Raw genomic sequence first — 18,864 nt, forward strand, 5'->3', positions numbered from 1 at the left:
GCTGTTGACCTTCACTGAGCTCCACTTCCTGTGTTCCCCCAACAAGAGTCCCAAGAGGGAGAACTCTAAACCAACAAAAACCTTCGTCCCTGTCTTTAAACCTCTTATCAATGTCCACCTCCTTTATTTTTATTTCTTGATATTTCCTGCCACATCTTAACATCTGCCTCAGTTCATCCCATATCTTGGCACCTTGAGGCAAGATATGGGAAATAAGATGAGGCTCATTTCCAAAGACAATGCTAAGACCTATTATCCATTCTTCTCTGTATAAACTCTGCAAAACAATAGCACTCAGTTAAATGAAAGGCAGTTGTAATGCACAGTGACTGGAGCAATATTCATGGTAAGTGTCATACACACACTGATCTACTGTCAGGACCACTGTTCTCTCTATGTGCTACAAGTAATATCCTCTGCAGAACTTTCCCACCTGTAAATGCAAAAATAAATCAAGGTACTGTCGGATTTAAAAACATAACAATGAACATTCCCCCCCTGGAAGGAGACCCCTTGCTAAAGTACATAATCTTTAGTGTAAAATGATCTACCCCAAGGCCTGCCTCTGGAAACTGTCCTCGAGTTTCTTCCAATGCCGCCATGCTGGTTTTGGCAACAGCTCCCACAGCAGGCTAGGATCCTACATGGCCCTGCCTGTACCCCTTGCTGGGCAGGAAGCTGACGGGTCAGCCACCCGCAGCAAAATTGACTGTTTGGAGAAGATGGACAGAACCAAAGTTTGTATGCTATAATATGGAGAACTTATGACTTCCTGGAGGTTGCATTTAAACATTTAAACAAAGCTAAACTATCAACAGACACCGTTGAGTCTTTTTTTTTAAAATAGATTTTGCATTGCTCTCTTTTAACCTCCAAAAATTAACAAGAATTTGGGGAATCTTGTCTGCAGGATGTGTGAGTATCAATCACAGATCATTAATCAAGGTCTTTTATTGGATAAGCACAAACCATGTAGTGCCCAATCAAATTCCAATGATTTGTGTATGGTAATTAATTGTCCTCTAGATACACAAGCTGTCAAAAACAGCAGCCAGCTGTCACAGTTAATTACATCCGCACTGACAGTATATCAACAAAAGCCAAAAGAGGCTGCCCAAATCCTGTCCAGACCTCTCTATCACCCATGTATTTTCTTAATACTACTAATTACAAGATAAAGTATTTATATTTTATTGTAGACTTGGAGAGACAGAAATGTCAGTAGCATAGGCCAGCTAACACAAAGTAGTACATGTAGGCCTGTTAGTGAGTTGCGGGTGAACCGGGGTCGTAACAAGGCCATGGGTTCCTTTAAGCTAACTTCATAGGGCAGAACAGATAATGAAAACATAAACATCCAAATCATGCCGCGCCTTTAATATAAACTTTTCTATCCAACACAATAACAGTGGAAAACTGATCAGTTTATTCCTAGCTTTCATTAAAAATCTTTTCAACACTGCAGTGTCGTGACTGCTTATTTGTTTTAGTAGATTCATTGTTTATGACTGTTAAGAAAACACTTGAACAAAAGCTATTTGCTATTTCTTAAGAAAATTATGAAACTGTACTTTCATTTGTATTTGTGTGCTTTATAGGATACAAGTAATAATACTTATCGGCAATTACTGTAGGTCCATATTTTGATCTTCTAAGGTTACTGTTCTGCTGGATCCATTTTATTTCCATGGGTTGTGTTTCTGTATCTGATGTGTACAGTGGCCCTGAGAGGCCAAATGGACTGCAACTTAAGAAAACACCAGCAATAAGAAAACGCTGCAAAAGCACACAAAACACAACGGAAATAGGAAAAAACAAAACACAAATGGGAAAAAAAACTGATTTTCAAAAGCACAAGGGAAGTGTTTCTGGGGAGACAATAACCCGACGGACCAGTTGCAGGATCCAAAATATGCTAAGAATTGCGCTGGAAGACACTTAAAAGAAGTGGAGGATCTATTGGTTTTGTGAGGAAAGAAAAGATGAGAGGTAAGTGTGTTAGCCTAACTATTAGCCTAAAAATCCGTCATCAGTATTATATGAATCATGATAAAACACGCCTACCATGTTTTGGGTTCCTGCAACTGGTCCGTCGGGTTATTGTCTCCCCAGAAACATTTCCCTTGTGTTTTTTCCTATTTCCGTTGTCGTTTTTCCCATTTCCATTGTGTTTTGTGTGCTTTTGCAGCATTTTTCTTATTGCTGGTGTTTTATTAAGTTGCAGTCCGTTTGGCCTCTCAGGGCCACCGTAGTACGATGTGCTTATAATGCTGCTGTCTTTGTCAAAGTGTTCTGAAATTCTGGAAGCTGAAAGGGACCAAAACTGAACTCTTGTGTGCTGCAGGCAAGTGGCTCTAACCGGCACAGCTCCTATCACAGTAAAGAGATAAACTATGACATATAAACAGTACTCTGCAAATATAGATCCACAATATTTCCACACTTTAGCAATGCCTTTAGCAATGCCCACATGAACATGTTTGGCAGTTTTATTTTTTACCATCTTATTTTAGCACACAAGCATGCTGTTGGTGATCAGGTAGTAGGAAGCCCAGGAGTTTTCAGGTATTCAGTACTGGAGTGCATTTTTCTAGCACTGTCATCTCACAGCAAGAGGTTTCTGGCTTCTAACCTACTGGTCAGCTGGAGCCTTTCCATATTTTCTCCCACTGTCCAAAGAGATAATTGTTAGTTTAATTTCTGATTCTAAATTGGCTACATGTAAAAATGTGAAAATATGTCTCTATTTGTTGGTCAGCTTCACATGGTTATAAGTTTGATAAATGTTTCAGAAAGTTGTTGGATGATCATGAAGGTTAATGTGCTGTTGATGTCTTAGTTGTTTACAAGTCATGTGACCTCTGTCATTTAGCTGCTTTTTGTAGGGCTAAAGGAACATTGAGAATATTACTAAAGTTGACAGGATTCATTTTTTGACGTCCAAATAGTCCATACACGTGGACACTGTTGCTTCCTACTCTGGACACAAGCTTTTGTTAAAATGGGACACTTTGTGTTAAGTTACATTCTTTGGGAAGCTGTTGTGTCCCCTTAATGGTTTGTTCATGCTTCACAGTATCTGTGGGGAAAAGAAGCATCATTTGAAGTTCATCAGACAGCTGGTCCTGATTGACACTGCAGTTTAAAGGTTGTTGTAAAAGGTTGTGACCATTCCTGGCCTCAGAAAGTCTTATGGAGGATGGAATAATATTCATCTGCATGAAATGAAGATGGAAAAGGTAGACACCTCATCAGGTTTCTTGGCTGGAGAGCAACAGGAGGCCGGCATCATGTCAGTCTGAGCAGATGAGAGAGCGAGACAGAATATGTCAACAAGTAGTAATGCTAATAGGAGGGGCTGAATATAAATTGACGTGTTTCAAATCATAGATTGAATATAAGGAGAGTGAAGCAAAGTGCACTGAGAGGACATGGAAAAAAAGCGGAGAGGGTGCTTGCTAACATCATCGTTTGGTTCGCTTATAAATCCTGACTGACATTAAAAGGCTGCAAGATTACTGGATGGCATCCAAGCCCTCACACAGACTCTCCTACACATAAGACCATATATACACATATATTCTATATTCTCACAGACATGAGCATGCATGCTTAACATTGTCTGACTTTTGGCAGGCAGATCCCGACATTTTTTCTTTTAATTAAATGACACTAATTGCTAATATTTGGTGCCAATATAAAACATTTCTAGCCAACAAAATTATACTACAACTTCTAAAACTATTATATATAATGAAGAGAATGAGAAACACACTCAGATTCCCAGCGCACAAACCTTTACATTCACACACACAAACCTCATGACTGATTCCAGTTTAATGGGGTGTGTTTTAGAGGCTGTGTCATGCTGACCGACATACTTTCACATTCCAAAACAAAAACACACGGGTCACTTCTTCCTCCACCCTCAACTTCTTGTCCAGACGCCTCAGCCTCCACTGTCCCACCCACCAGAGACACCCAGGGGAGAGCTGCTCAGACTGACATGCTGCTTATGTATGTACAGTTTACAGATGTGTAGTGAGTTCAGTTAGTATTCACTATTGCTGAGCAGATTCTGTTACCATTCAGATTTGTTTTTTCTCTACACATTTGTATCATAACTCCTCAAATACAACACACACATCAAAGGTGATGGATATGCTTCGGTGAAGACTGACAAACAAGGGCTTGGTAGAGAAGTTCAAACACTGTTTACCTCCACAACTCATTACACGTGACATAGATATGGAGACAGAGGGTTTATGAACATCTTAGGCCATTCAACAAGTACTTGTGAAGTGTTCTGCCAACATTTTAAAAGCTCAACTGTACTTTACAGATTATCAGCACTATTATCATGAAAATATGTTTTGTTCTGGAATTAAATTAGCATGGTCAAATATACTTACAAGCAGGTAAATAATGTGCAAAAAATGAAATTTAAAGACATACCATTAGATGAAATATAAAGGACACAGTACTTGAGCTACCCCTAGTTTTTTTTTATTATTTTACAGAGAAATATTCAATTCAATTTTATTTTATTTATACAGCACCAAGTCACAACAACATTTGCCTCAATGCGCTTCATATTGTAAGGTAGACCCTACATACAGAGAAAAACCTAACAATCATATGACCCCCTATGAGCAAGCACTTTGGCGACAGCGGGAAGAAAAAACTCCCTTTTAACAGGAAGAAACCTGCGGCAGAACCAGGCTCAGGGAGAAGGAAGACAGGACAAAAGACATGCTGTGAAAGAGAGCCAGAGATTAATAACAAGCACGATTCAATGCAGAGAGGTCTATTAACACATTGTGAGTGAGAAAGGTGACTGAAGAAGAAATACTCAATGCATCATGGGAATCCCCCAGCAACATACACCTTTTGCAGCATAACTAAGGGAGGATTCAGGGTCACCTGATCCAGCCTGATCTTAAAAGTAGAGATCTGTCTTCAAACTGGAAGCTGGTTCCATAGAAGTGGGGCCTGAAAACTGAAGGCTCTGCCTCCCATTCTACATTTAAATACTGTAGGAACAACAAGTAAGCCTGCAGTGCAAGACCGAAGTGTTCTAATGGGGTGATATGGTACTATAAGGTCATTAAGATAAGATGGGGCCTGATTATTTAAGACATTGTATGTGAGGAGCAGGGTTTTGAATTAAATCTGGATTTAATAGCCAAAGAAGGGAAGCCAGTATAGGAGAAATATGCTCTCTCTTTCTAGTCCCTGTCAGTACTCTTGCTGCAGCATATGTGCAATCATACATGGAAATAGATTATATAAGTCACCAACAGAGTTTTTACAATTCTAACAACCCTGAAAGTCAATATGACCACCTTTATTCTTCAACAGCGTGAATTCTTTTGAGCAAGCTTTATTGTAATTTTTTAAGTGGTCTTCAGGAATGGTTCTCCAAGCTTCTTGAAGGACATTTCAAAGCTCTTCTTCGGATGTTGGCTGACTTTTGTTCTGTTCTTTGTCAAGATGAACCCACACTGCTTCAATAATGTTGAGGTCCAGGCTCCAAGCAGCCCAGTCGATGACTGGTAGTATTCCACTGTGTGTTTTTCTATCCAGCTAAGCTTTTACTGGATTGGCAGTGTGTTTAGGATCGTTGCCGTGCTGAAAAATGAACCTGTTGCCTATCAGATGCTTTCCAGATGGTATTGCATGGCGAATGAAAATCTGATGATACTTTTCTGCATTTCTAATTCCAAACATTTTGACAATGCAGCTCCAAACCAGGGGAGAGCCACCACCATGTTTTACAGATGGCTGTAGACAATTACTGTTGGACTTCTCTACCAACCTCTTCTGCACATTTTGACAAGGATTTGACCCAAAAATGTCACATTTGGATTTATTGGTCCATAAGACAAGTTGCTACTCATTTTACCTCCAGTTATTCTATATTTTTTGCATACCCCTGCCTTCCCCTGGCCTGCACCCTTCCAGTGAGACCGTTTCTGATGAGGTTTTGTTGGGCAATAGAAGGATCAGCTGAAAGGCCAGATGCAGCTCTCAGGTCCTCTCTCAGTCTTATCTGGATTTCCTTTTTCCTATTTCTTAAGGTTAGGACTTTCAGGTACTGTTCATCTTCTTTAGTTGGTTCTTTTATAGGCTTACCACTTCTCCTTTTGTCCTCCATTTGCACCATTTTCTCTTTTTTTTAAGGACCCACTGAACACCATGCAGAAACAAGCCAGCGTGTTTGGCTTGTAGCATTTTAGGTATCATCTTATTGGTGAAACAATTTTATTTTATTCCTTCCAAACTTGCTTCTAGTATCAAAGTATCTATATGTCAATTATGGAATTAATTCTTTGCTAAGTTGTGTCTTATGTGTCCAGACCTTTGCATGCCACTGTGTTTATGACTAATTTTATGAACACTTATATTTATGACACCTCTTTTTTCCCTGTTATATTAAGATGACTCATGACACAGCACACATTTGTCAGTTGTCTTGGTTTGTTGTTGAAATGAGCAGACACTGGAATTACACTTCCACAGTCGTATGCATATTTGTGTATACACATCTGCACAGAGAAGGGTATTATGACTTATGTTAAAAGAGTTGCACACACAACTCGCAATTTCACCAGCAAAAATTGTCAAGCAATGTGATTGTTTAGTCTAATTTGAGTTCAAAGTTGGTCTTTAAAGAAAGACGAGAACAAAACTGATGTTGGGCTATTGGTTTTATTGTCTTAACGTGTTATTATTGCCTAATTAGCACTAAAAGCAGTAAGCAGTCGATGCTTATGGGAATGCAATTAGTTTGTCAGGTAGGAAGTGTTCCAAGATTTTACCCTGTGGGGAATATGAACAGCTTGGCTAAAATTCAAGGGAAAAACATTTGCAAACAGGGTGAAAGTGCGCATTGTGTCAAAGCCATACATGTAAAGTTCAGAGTGGCTGTTACGGTCCCTAAATTACTGGCTCAGAGGAACCCATAAACTATGAGAAGCCACAAGCTGTTGGGAGTTCAAAGCAAATTTAATGATGCAAAAACCGAACACAAATAAGGGAGATGGAAGCCCTGGCCAAAACAAACAAATGAGAGAGAAGGTCTTGAACCAGCCAAGTACTGCTTCTTTGGATTCTGCCTTCTGTCCTAAAATAAAAAAAATACTCAACAGTCAATGATTAACACCACAACCAAAAACATGTCTGCTGGTAACTCAGCTAATAGCTAACAAAACAAACCTGCAAAAACAGCTCAGGATTAAAGCTGACTCTGTGGTGGTGAGCCAGACGCTCTACACCTCTGGCTTTCAATATGTGACCAATGTCAACATGCACAACCAATGAGAGAGAAAGAGCGCACGTGAATGAAAAATAATCAAGACAAGAAGGAAAAACGCAGCAGAGGAGAGAAAAACAGTGGCTAACATAACACGTTGCTTCATACTGTAGCAGTTCAAGAATTATTAAATTGTTTCAAGAAGAGAAAGTGAAGGAGTCATAAGATTTCAGATAAGTTTTCAGGGTGAGAAAGAAAAAAGAGCATAGAGGGGTGTGTGTAGTTTTATGCATGCACTGGGCCATTTCTTTTCTTTGGTTACGCACCATGTTTTCCTCTACTTTTACAAACCGATGGGTTGCTGAAACAAATAAATAGGGTTGTTAAGCCATATGTGTAGTCCTAAATTACAGCTGTTCTAAAGTTGATCAGAACCAGATCTACTTTAATCTTCAAGCTAAATAATCTTTTTAGCTGCTGTCATGCCAACGATATAAATCCAAGAAACCCTCCTGCTCAGACGTACATCTGCATCACATTAGCCCAACTTAGATCACTGACTGAGTGATTGATTGATGGATTGACTGACTGATGCAATGAGTGACAATCTTCATCTCAGTATTCACTTGCCTTTCTCCACCTCAGCTCAGAGCCTGGCTTTATACATCCCTCTCAACACTCCACGCTACAGGCTGCAGATTAAAGCCACTCTCATCTGGATCTCATCAGTTAAGGCTGGCCTCGCTATTTTATAGGTTATTTTTCATTCAAGAGAGGGAGGGGGATCTCGTAGTGATTTAAGGTTACACTGCATGGAGGCTGGAGGAAAATAAAAGCAACTTATTGTCTTGAGGGGACCTTGACTGAAGCAGCATGCTAAATCCCCTCCGGTAACAGCTTGCAGTTTTCGGGATAGGAGTTGGGAATTCATCTGTGTTTTTTCAAGCATGCATGTGTGATATTTGTTGCATGCTGTGCTGCTAGAAATTCTGAGCCATTTCCTCTGTTTTTTTCCAGCTGTGATGCTTGTAACATGTGGTGGATTGTTGTGGGATTGCTGAACGACTGTCATTTCCAAACACCCTAAATCAAGTGTGAGAAAATTTCTTGCCCAATAATTGTTGTGCAATGCTGACGTAGGGACAAATGCATCTACACGACTTTAGGAGTTTACATCACAAAAGTAGACTGTAAACAACTTCTTAGAAGTTTTTTTTGTTTTGTTTTTTTCAAATGAATTCATAGTTTAAGTACTGTGACTAAAATTCAGAATAAGAAGTAACTGTAGCTTGTTTTTACCTACTTTTTTAAAACTGTAGTGAAACTGAGAAACAGACCAGTAGCCCTCAAGCAGCTTTGATGATCTGCTGACAAATGAGCTAGTTGCTCATTTGTCAGCAGATTGCCAAAATGAACTTGAGTTCTTGGGTTTATTTATTATTGCAATAGTTAGTTAGTTGACTCTAAGTCTACTATTATTTGTAAAGGATGGCCTCTCTCATTTCCAATGCTGTTTTGATGCAGGTTAATAATGCGTATAAAGTAAGCTGCTCTTTACTTGTTTGCTGCTGCTAGTGCTGAATACCTTCCTCTTAATGGTGATGTGTTAGTTGTCAGTGAGGGTGGCAGGATGTCATTGTTGTCCTCACGTTTATCTTCAGCTGCACTTACACACTTATACACTGTTTTAATACTAAAACAGTTGGCTCGCGGTGTACACTTTCCAAATATTTTTTATTTTACAAAGTTCACGTGAACAGCAACAAACTTATAAAACTGCAGTGCTGAAATTATTCAATTTAATTACTGCTCTCTGAAGCAAAGCTTTTTTGACTCTACTAAGCAGATTTTGCTTCTTGGCTCTTTACTAATTAAAATAGCCATTTCTACTTGATGGGCAACAAATCACATTTGCATAGAAAAGTGCATCATGCAGGCCTGTTTTTCATCAGTGCAATGCGCTACACAGTTAAAATGCAGATTCGTCACAGCAGTTATCCTGTTTTTGCTGTTTCATTTACCACTGTGTAATTGTCTGATTACGTGATCCAATATGTAACAAAGTCAACATCAACTGAAACATTTGGTTTGACTGTAGAAGTGCTGGTTTGCAGACTTTTTATTACATATGGAGGTTTTATGTTTCTCTCTGAGCAAATCAACATCTGGGTATGGCTTTTTATTTATCAAACATATAACGGCGGTATCACTCTTCTGTATAAAAATATAAAATAAAATGGCTTTCCCAGCTGATCTGAAATTGGCGTTTAATATTCTCCTTTTCTTCTTTCAGGAGGAAGTGCTGTAAAGGATTCAGGTTTGTGATGGGCCAGTGCATACCTGAAAGTAGGTAAACCATTTGCTCCATCACATACGTTTTGCTCATAAACTCTCACATCTGGATCCACATGTTTCAAATCTGATGCAATTTTGTTTTCCTCGAAGGCAGTTTATAAACATAACAAACTGTACAAAACATAACGTGGAACACCTTTGTCAGTTTAGCAGTCCTTTCATATAGCTTGTACACTGAACCTGAAACAAACGGCACATAAAAAATAATATGTCTTGGCAAAGACAACTGACAACTGTGATTTTCCATAACAAACATCTGATTCTTGTGAAAGTTGTCAGCTTTCATGGCCATGATCTCACGGGCTGGTGAAAAGCATTGCTAAACAATTTAGTTTCTTTCTAAAACTGTAATCCTGTGCTTCCAGATGGTAACAGTAATTAGCATCAGACACTAGACGGTGCTGTTCTTCCATGACCCCATGAAGAACGAATGCTTCCCTAAATTATTTGTGAATAGCTGATATATAATGATTGGCAATAGATATGATTATATCTGTAGTATGTTTCTTACAGCAGGTTAAAATTTGAACTTGAGTCAACTTGAGCAACAATTAAGTTATAATAAAGTATATAAACAAAATAAATCCGTGCTTAACTTTGTTTGACATGCCATTAAAATCTCCAAATGCTGTGGTGCTTACAGCCCCAGCCAGAGGCTATAAGTGAGGCACAGAAACCCAGAGAAGAGATCAAATAACTGCATTTTAATGTTTCAGTTTAATGGTTCCTTTGACTTAATAGCACACAAGTTTAATGCAGGCTGATGTAGGATTTCAATTATATTCTATACTAACTACAACATGAGCTACTCTGTTGAAAATCTGACAATACACTTATTAGATGAAATCCTAGACTTAGTGTGACTAGTCGCAGGCTTAAAGATTGGGTTAAAGGCTCAGTCATTCAGGAGGAGCTCAGAGGAGAGCTACTACTCTATCACATTATATGGAGCCAGTTGAGGTGGTTCCTGGGTGCCTCTTAGATGAAGTGTTTTGGATATGTTCTACCAGGAGGAGACCCTGGAGCATACCCAGGACATGCTGGAGACATTACGTCTCGTGCCTGGTTTCCTTGTTTCACCCTTAGAAGAGCTGAAGGAGGTGTTTGGGGAGAGGGAGGTCTGGGTGTCTCTGCTTTGACAGCCCCTCCCACAATGGGGAAATACATATAAATAGCAGAATAACAAGCAAGCAACTCTAGGTTGCAGTGGCGTATATAAACTCCAACATTCATTGTGATTAGATACTGTAAAACATGAACTTAATGAAATTGAATAAAGCCATGCAGAGTCTGCACTGATGTAAGGTTATGAAAAAAATCTCTTGTCCACAAATTGTTTGTGTTGAATATGGAGGAAACTTCAGATAGTTACAGATATGAGTTACATGATAATATTTCAGACTGTGTCAGTAATATAATGAAATGGCTTGTATGGAAACTTTGTACTTTACTTTGTAACTGTTTTGCTTGTGTTACACCCATCCTACTGTGATATGTGTAAACCCTTTTTGAGATGTTTCTTTACTTGTTCTGAAACTCTATGAATGAAACAAAGCAGTAATGAAGCTGTATAAAATGCTCACGCCACACTCCTCTTTATAGGTGTGGATGTGTGTGCTGCGTCACCTTGCGAGCAGCAGTGCACTGATAACTTTGGACGAGTTGTCTGCACGTGCTATCCTGGATATCGCTTTGACCGAGAAAGACACCGCAACCACAAATCTCCATACTGCCTGGGTCAGTTTTCATTATCATTATCTCTGGGAAAAAAACAATTAACTATGCTTTTGGCATAGGCTATTTGTCATTCACTGCACCACACTTCTTTATTCTTGAAAGTGATCTAAGTAACAAGTGTGGTGTGGAACTAAACAGGTGAAATAGCTCCCTCTTGTGGTTTTGTGCAGCAAAACATTTTCTCTCTATTACCACCAGCTTTCTGGGCTTAGACCAGGACCTGGAAAAGTAATTCTAAAAAGCTCTTAATTACATTTAAGACCTCAAAGTGACTTTCATCTTTCAAATTCTACAATAAAAGATGAAACCTGAAAACACACAAATGGACAGAAATTACTATGTGTAAGTGTAGGAATTGAAATAAACATTCAAATTTTACTTGAGATTTACTGTAAACTAACTTTATCTTTCTGTCTCTATCACACAAAAATATGCAGACATTGATGAGTGTGAGGCCCCAGGCAGCAGTCTGTGTGACCACGAGTGTGTGAACACAGTGGGCAGCTTTGAGTGTCACTGTCGCAGTGGTTACATACTTGCATCAGATCAACGCTCTTGCATCCCCATACACAACTGTAAGTTTCTGTGCCACTGTAACTCATCATCGCATCATTTGAGCCTTACGGGGTTTTTTTTTCATGTTTGTCTTCTTTTTTTCCTGCTCTGTTTCGTTCATTTTAGTAGTAGAGCGCTTTGGTCAACCTTTGTTGCTTTCAGATGTGCTTATAAATAAATTGATTGCTATAAACAGAACTTGTAGCAGATTCTTTTAGGCCTTTGGCTGTTTGAAATAAGATATCGCTTCCAGCTGGTGGTAGGTCAGATTATGTTATAACAAAGATAGATGTGAGATTTTATGTGAGGTTGAACAGAAGAAGGTTGTTTGAATAACTGCAACTGTGAGTAGATGCATGACAAACTTAGGATGCAAAGCCAGGAAAGTAAATGACAAGAACCCATTTTATTAGGTGATTTTTTTAAAAGAAAGAAACACAAGGTTAAAAAATGGAAATAAAACCAAACCAAAAACAGGAGCATGAGTTACAACAGGAAAAACAAACACAGAGCAAACACACTGGCAACTGATAGAGGGAAGACAGGAAGATATAAACCCAAGGTAGAAAAGATGGAGATCAGACACAGGTGAAGGCAAAATACAGACGGAAATAACCATGAAAAATGTGGACAGTGGAAAAATGTAAGTTAAGAGACAGACATAAAAGAGAGACAAAGAAAAAAAGTATGAACACGAAAACAAAAATCCATGAACATCAAAACACTATTACAGTACTGCTTGTTTTGGTATTTAAACTCATATGAATTCAAAAAATTGACTGAACTTCTTTCTTCTGTTATTTAACTTAACAGCATGCAGTACAGTTTGAGAATTTTATTTCCTTGTTTTTTTCTTGCAGTGAGTTCATCAGGGAAGTCAGATACCTTGATGAGTTCTGGTACCTGCTCATTCACCTGTCAAGATTTTATGAACATGAAAAATAGTTTACTGCAGCTGAAACTCAAGCTGGGAAATACACACTCACCCAACCAGGTAACATCTTTATGTAATAGCAGTTAAACCAAATGACTGAATCAAGCATTCACTTATGAACTCTTTCAGTCAGTCAATCAGACCATTTATTGTAAATGATGATGGCTAAAAAGTGAGCAAGAGTTAATAGTTGCAAAAAAAACTGAGGATGTTAAAGAAATTGTTCAATTGTTCACAAAGTCAAACTGTGTTGGACCACACATCTGACCTTTAAATTCATTTTAGTTTAATATTTCTTCTATTCTTTTGAAGGTACCTGGCTTGGCCAACAGCAGTAATAAACCAAGTCTGGGACGAGCAGGAAAAAAACCTGATGGCCCATGCCTTTCTGGTCTTCCTGGCCCTCCAGGAGCTCCTGGCGTCCCAGGTAATGGGAAAAACTGGGTAAAACTGATGGAAATCCTAGAGACAGATCCACCTCTAGTTACAGACACTGTATTACAGTGGAGAATACTAGTTACCTAATAGATTTACTGGAAAATAATCAAATGAAATCTTCTGAACAGATGATGTTCGCTCGTAAAGGTTAATATTTTTCTTCTGTCTCTACCAGGACACCCAGGGCAACCTGGAATGAGAGGTGACCTTGGGGAGAGGGGCCCTCCTGGACCTCCTGGCCCTCGGGGAGACATGGGACCCATGGGGCCAGAGCCTGACCTAAAGCACATAAAGAGAGGCCGCAGGGGGCCAGTGGTAAGGAAAGAAACTGGCACCATAATTTAGGTGTTCTTACAGGCTTTACCTCCCACTTCAATCAGCTCATAAAGCTAATAACCCTTTTCCACTGGCGCAGTGACATGACTGGTGCTGGGACGCATCCAGTTCTGTCTTGATGTTTGTAGAGACGTATTATTAATCCATTTTCAGCGGATTAGCAACCAAATCCTACAAGTAATGTTGGCAGCATAAGTTGCTATTTACTATGAATCTGAAGACTGTACCTGCAATTTATGAGTCTGTTTTGCAGCAGCAGCAGCAGCAGCAGCAGAGCCTCCAATAGTGACTGATATCGGTAGTCACTACTTGGAACTAGCAAACTTGCTTTGCCTTGAAAAAAATCTGTTCTGTGTCAGACACTAGTACTGCATCAGTGGAAAGAGATAGCTCAGAGATGAATAGATGAACTGTATGATAATAGTTTAAGCCGGTAACTGTTGCTGTGATTAAAAGAAAATCTGCTGTTCTTAAACCCATCTCTCAATCGTTTATACAGGGACCACCCGGGGCGCCAGGAAGAGATGGATTAAAGGTTGTTATAGCAACTTTATTTTGCTTATGTGTCTTTGTATGCTTTTGTGTCACCATCGCCAGTCGCCATCTTGTGCCTGTCTGTGTCTGTCTGATGTGCACACTGGCTCACACATTTCAAATGCACTGTTAATAGAACCTGCTCTGAAAAGCAAACTTAACAACATTTATTAAGTTTTTTTGTTTTTTAACTGTTTCTTATACCTCCTCTCACCATTCTGACATTTAAACTCACCACTGATGCTCTTCCCATGCATGAAGCTACAGTATTATTATGAGTCTTATTGTCCATGGAAGCAAGCAAGCTGAATACAGTTTAAAAGGTTAAAACTCAATCTGTGTTTGCTGTTTCTCATCTGCAGGGTGACAGAGGAGCTCCAGGTCCCAGAGGCCCACCTGTAAGTTATTATAGATGTATGGATTATAACACACTATATCAATGATAGGCATAGCCACTGTGAAATCACCTACTTGTTTACGACGCCCTGGTGTAAAGCTTTAGTCTAAGCGTTTTAGGTGCTAGAAGTGATCATAAATGGATAAGAGGGTTAAAAAAACAAAGTCTTGCAAGGTTGGTTGACAAGCTGCATCCATACACCTTAAGTGTGCATCAGTCAAACACTCAATACCTGCTAATAAGTGCAATGTAGCATAAAAATAACACGCAAAAACTTTACCATGAAAACTGGAACACAGACTTTTTGGTCTGTTGTAATATTAGTCCACATTATTCATCAGATAATTTCACTGAACATGTTTTAAAAGGAACAAATGCCACAAACATGGGCAAAAGGTGGTAAATACTAGCAGACAGCTACTTGCTAAATCCCTTTGTGGCTGCAACCCCATATATTTAAGTCTAGAATAAATTTAAAAGGATGAGCTTACAGCTGTGATGTAAAGGGTAAACTAGTTATGGGGGCTAACTGACATTTGGAGTAATGATTTAGTGACCATTCAAGGAGCTGCACTGTTTCGGGGGCCTTCAGCTTTTCCTTCATTTTCAGGCTGCATGTGCACAATTAATTAACTAACCAATCAATTTCTCGTCTGTCTCTAGGGTCCACCTGGCTCCTTTGACTTTCTTTTGCTAATGATGGCTGACATCCGAAATGACATAATCGAACTGCAAGAGAAGGTGTTTGGGGAACAGCGGGGAATCTCTCTGGACAGTCCTCCTCATTACAGCGGGGAAGCAGATTTTGTCGAGTGGGGCTCTGGAAAAGGAGATCACATGCTTAATACCTGACCTCTAACGTCCACCTCAGAGTAACAATTACTTGATCCCAGCAAACAACATCCTGACTCTTTGCTTAGAGGATAACAGATGCTGGCGGTCAAAATGTTAGCGTGTACATAATTCCTAACCTTATGGCTGGGATGAGCCTTGCTTGAACTCTCAACCATGGTACAGACAGTAAAAGAGAGCAACTTAAATTTTGAAATCTGATGCTTTGACCACTGCAAGCGCTGTTTTGCTGCCTTTCAAGTGGATGTGAGAGTGAAGGGTGTGCGTGCAGGACATGGAGTGAGAAAGATGCCGCGTGAGCCTTTATGTCTGAGTCTCTGAGCTGTGCCTCTGAGCAGAACCACTTCAAACGACCGACTTTATCGTCTACATCTCTTCCTGTTTCTGAGTCTGTTCACGAAAGCTCTGCTGTGCCACTCACAGTTTGCCTCCAGGGCACTGGTATGAGGACCCAGGCCCTGCGCTGTTACCCTCCACGGCACCTGCCTGTGGCATCCAGCCATGAACACTGACTGTGCAGCTAACCTCTGAGGGGGTCTTCAGAAAATAAAGATATATGAGTATGGTATTGTTAAAATTAAAATGAAAGAAGATTGATTTTAATAGAAAAAACATTTAACACATAGAAATCACCTGGTATGTACGAAGTGATGTAAATGATTTTAAAAAGTAAAAAATGGACACATAATAATCTTTAAACTCACTTGTTTAATGGGTTCATTATGAACATGTTCAAGAAGAATGTTGAACATCTTTTAAAATTGGAGGATGAGCCAGCAAGACAGACAAGAAGACGGCTGGTCATTTATCTTATTTTATTTTATTTCATTTTATTCTATTTTATTTTATTTTTTTAAGTAAATTATGAAAAGGGTAAACTGAGTGCTTGTCAAGGTTTGTCTTAATGTAGTTATTTTGTAGTTTTCAATTTGAATTTGTTGTCCATCAGTTTCAAAAGATGTAATAATTAGTTGGTTTTCAACAAAGCATGTAGCAAAAGTTACAGAGGAGAATGAGAGCTATGTTAAAAAAAACATATATATTACTGATTATTTTGAGAGTAAAGTCAAAATGTCGAGATTACAGCTGTTGTTATAAGACAAACTGCCACAGCTGCTATACTCTCTAAAATGCCTTGGTAGATGAGTTAGTGAAAAGAAACTGATCAGTCATCTTATCGTGTCTTGTGACACAACATTCATGCTGTTTATTGTAACCATTGATACCCTTACATCTGTTCACTGCCAGCCATTTCATTTTGCCAAATCCACTCTTCTGTGTTTGTGTGTTTTTTTCCATCTGACCAGAAGCAGCTTTCTGCACCTTATACTGATCAATATACTGTACAATATCAGTGGACAGCAACATCAGGAAGAAGGAGCACAACAAAATAAAGCAGATGTGGAAGTTAAAGCCCAAGAGGTCCCAAAAGAGTAGAGCCAGGAGCTCTAACTCCAGAAACAGCACACTACGCAGAATTCTCAAATTACACAGAGCAATAATATATACACAAATATAAAACAGCTAATAATCACCTTAAATGATCTATTTTACTTCAGTTCAGCATAATAAAATTTTTATATGAAAAATATTTTAACAAAGTTGCTAGGAGCAACCAGGAGCAGTCGCTATCAGGATTTATCCTCCCCACATGAAAATATGAACACAGTTTAAAATGTGTCCACTATAAGTATGTCTGTGAAGGTTCTCAGTCATCCAGGTCATCGTAGTCAAAGGAGCTTGCAAAGAAAAGCGTCTGGACTTCTTTAAGTTACTTGAAGACGTTTCACCTCTCATCCGAGAAGCTTCTTCAGTTCTAAGGTCAAATGGTGGAGAGTCCCAGATATAAACCTCAAAGAAGTCCAGACGCTTTTCTTTGCAAGCTCCTTTGACTCCACTATAAGTACATTACAATGGAAAAATCAATAAACTAATTTGAGACTCTAGTATTTTCATCTGGATGATTTTGGTGCTGAATAAATGTGTATAATAATAATAACATAATTATCACCAATTCAGTTTGATAAGACAACCTGAGGGTTTTTGTGCCATAAATGGATTAATAGCAATTGCCAGATTTATAGCACACTCATACTCATACTTTTCCAATTTATGTCCCAAGGAGGTTGGAGCCTGTCCCAGATGACACTGGGTAAAAAAACAGACCACACTCATACCAATTCCAACTTTGAATCTAACATGCACTGTTGCTACACTGAAAAAGCAAGCTTGATTAATTGTGAAAAACGGACACAGGCACAACTCACAAAGAAAGACCCAGCCAACAGTAGTTTGAAATCCAGAAACTTCTGAGACATAGTGCACTAACTAGTCAGCACTAAAAAGAGTAAAGCCAGACTCAAATTCCCTGCTTGTGTGCACAAACTTGGCCAAATAAAGATGATTCTGACTTTCGAACCAAGTGTGGATTTATTCAGTGCCACCAGCAGAGGGTGCTAATTCTCAGATGGTGCTTTCTCAAAGCAAAGCGTTGCGTTCTTTAATTTGCTTTGTGAATCCCACCCAGGTTTTTACTTACCTGATCAAAGAGCCCTGCCACCATCACATACTTAGAAGGTGTTTATATTTCTCCATGTTTTTGAGCATACATGGATTATCCTAGCATTCATGTACAGGCTGGTGCTCATCATTATGTTCAGCGCTGACTGTTGAACCATCGCGTGGCTGCATGTTATTATGAAAGGTGTAACAATTAGAGGTCAGAGGTGAAATGTCTTGGGGTACAGAGCTGTAGGGATAATTATAGAGTGCAGGCTGACAGTGAGGGCCTGTTTGAGCTTGTGCACCCCACAACTTAAGAAATTGTGAAATATGTTTGATTTGTGCTGTGATCTGGTTCACCACACATATTATTTTTTATATATATATTTATATATATTTAAAAAAAATTTTAAATATATATGCATTTACATACACACACACACATATATATCAGTGTCTGTTACGGGTGTGTGTGTGTGTGTTTCACTTCGTGACAGACTTCTCACTTAACAGCTCCACCCCCTGCCGTGCAAACGGGATCAGGAAAAACAACATGAAACAATTTAAGAACCATGTCAGTAAGAGAAAGGCAGGAGACTGAAAGAGATTATCTCATTTCCTTCACCGCTTGACATGCAATTGGAAGCCTCTTTCTCAGCCTGTAGAGGACAGTAGAGGCAAGGTCACCAGAGTACATCTTGATGCATGAAGTTCACATACCATCACTCACAATAGATTTGTCTCCTCCATCACAGAAGATCAACAAAACGGGCTCTTCCTTATTTTACATTTTAATATTTTACATTGACATACATTCTAATTCACGTGAGCTTGTATTTCCTTACTCTAATCCTAAATCTAAGTGGGTTTCATATCAGTTCAGTTCAGTTCAGTTCAGTTCATTTTTATTTCAAACATTTCAAACATGAGCCTTCACAATCATTACAATATAATATTCCATTATTTGTT

At 39.0% G+C, this 18,864-nt stretch overlaps 1 protein-coding gene across 1 annotated transcript in view; it reads left to right on the forward strand.

Moving 5' to 3' along the window:
* LOC102790501 (collagen and calcium-binding EGF domain-containing protein 1-like) overlaps positions 1 to 17,114 on the forward strand; it is a 37,549-nt gene extending 20,435 nt beyond the window's left edge. Inside the window, exons 3-11 of the mRNA XM_087846871.1 lie at positions 9,549 to 9,601; positions 11,213 to 11,347; positions 11,785 to 11,922; positions 12,763 to 12,896; positions 13,149 to 13,263; positions 13,450 to 13,589; positions 14,110 to 14,145; positions 14,507 to 14,542; positions 15,205 to 17,114. Of these exons, the coding sequence (XP_087702997.1) occupies positions 9,549 to 9,601; positions 11,213 to 11,347; positions 11,785 to 11,922; positions 12,763 to 12,896; positions 13,149 to 13,263; positions 13,450 to 13,589; positions 14,110 to 14,145; positions 14,507 to 14,542; positions 15,205 to 15,393 (976 nt within the window). The 3' untranslated portion in view covers positions 15,394 to 17,114. The remainder of the gene's footprint in view (positions 1 to 9,548; positions 9,602 to 11,212; positions 11,348 to 11,784; positions 11,923 to 12,762; positions 12,897 to 13,148; positions 13,264 to 13,449; positions 13,590 to 14,109; positions 14,146 to 14,506; positions 14,543 to 15,204) is intronic.
* The last annotated feature ends 1,750 nt before the right edge of the window (positions 17,115 to 18,864 follow it).

This window comes from Neolamprologus brichardi, chromosome 1, assembly GCF_056152115.1.
Source record: "Neolamprologus brichardi isolate AB-2024 chromosome 1, ASM5615211v1, whole genome shotgun sequence".
Taxonomy (NCBI): domain Eukaryota; kingdom Metazoa; phylum Chordata; class Actinopteri; order Cichliformes; family Cichlidae; genus Neolamprologus; species Neolamprologus brichardi.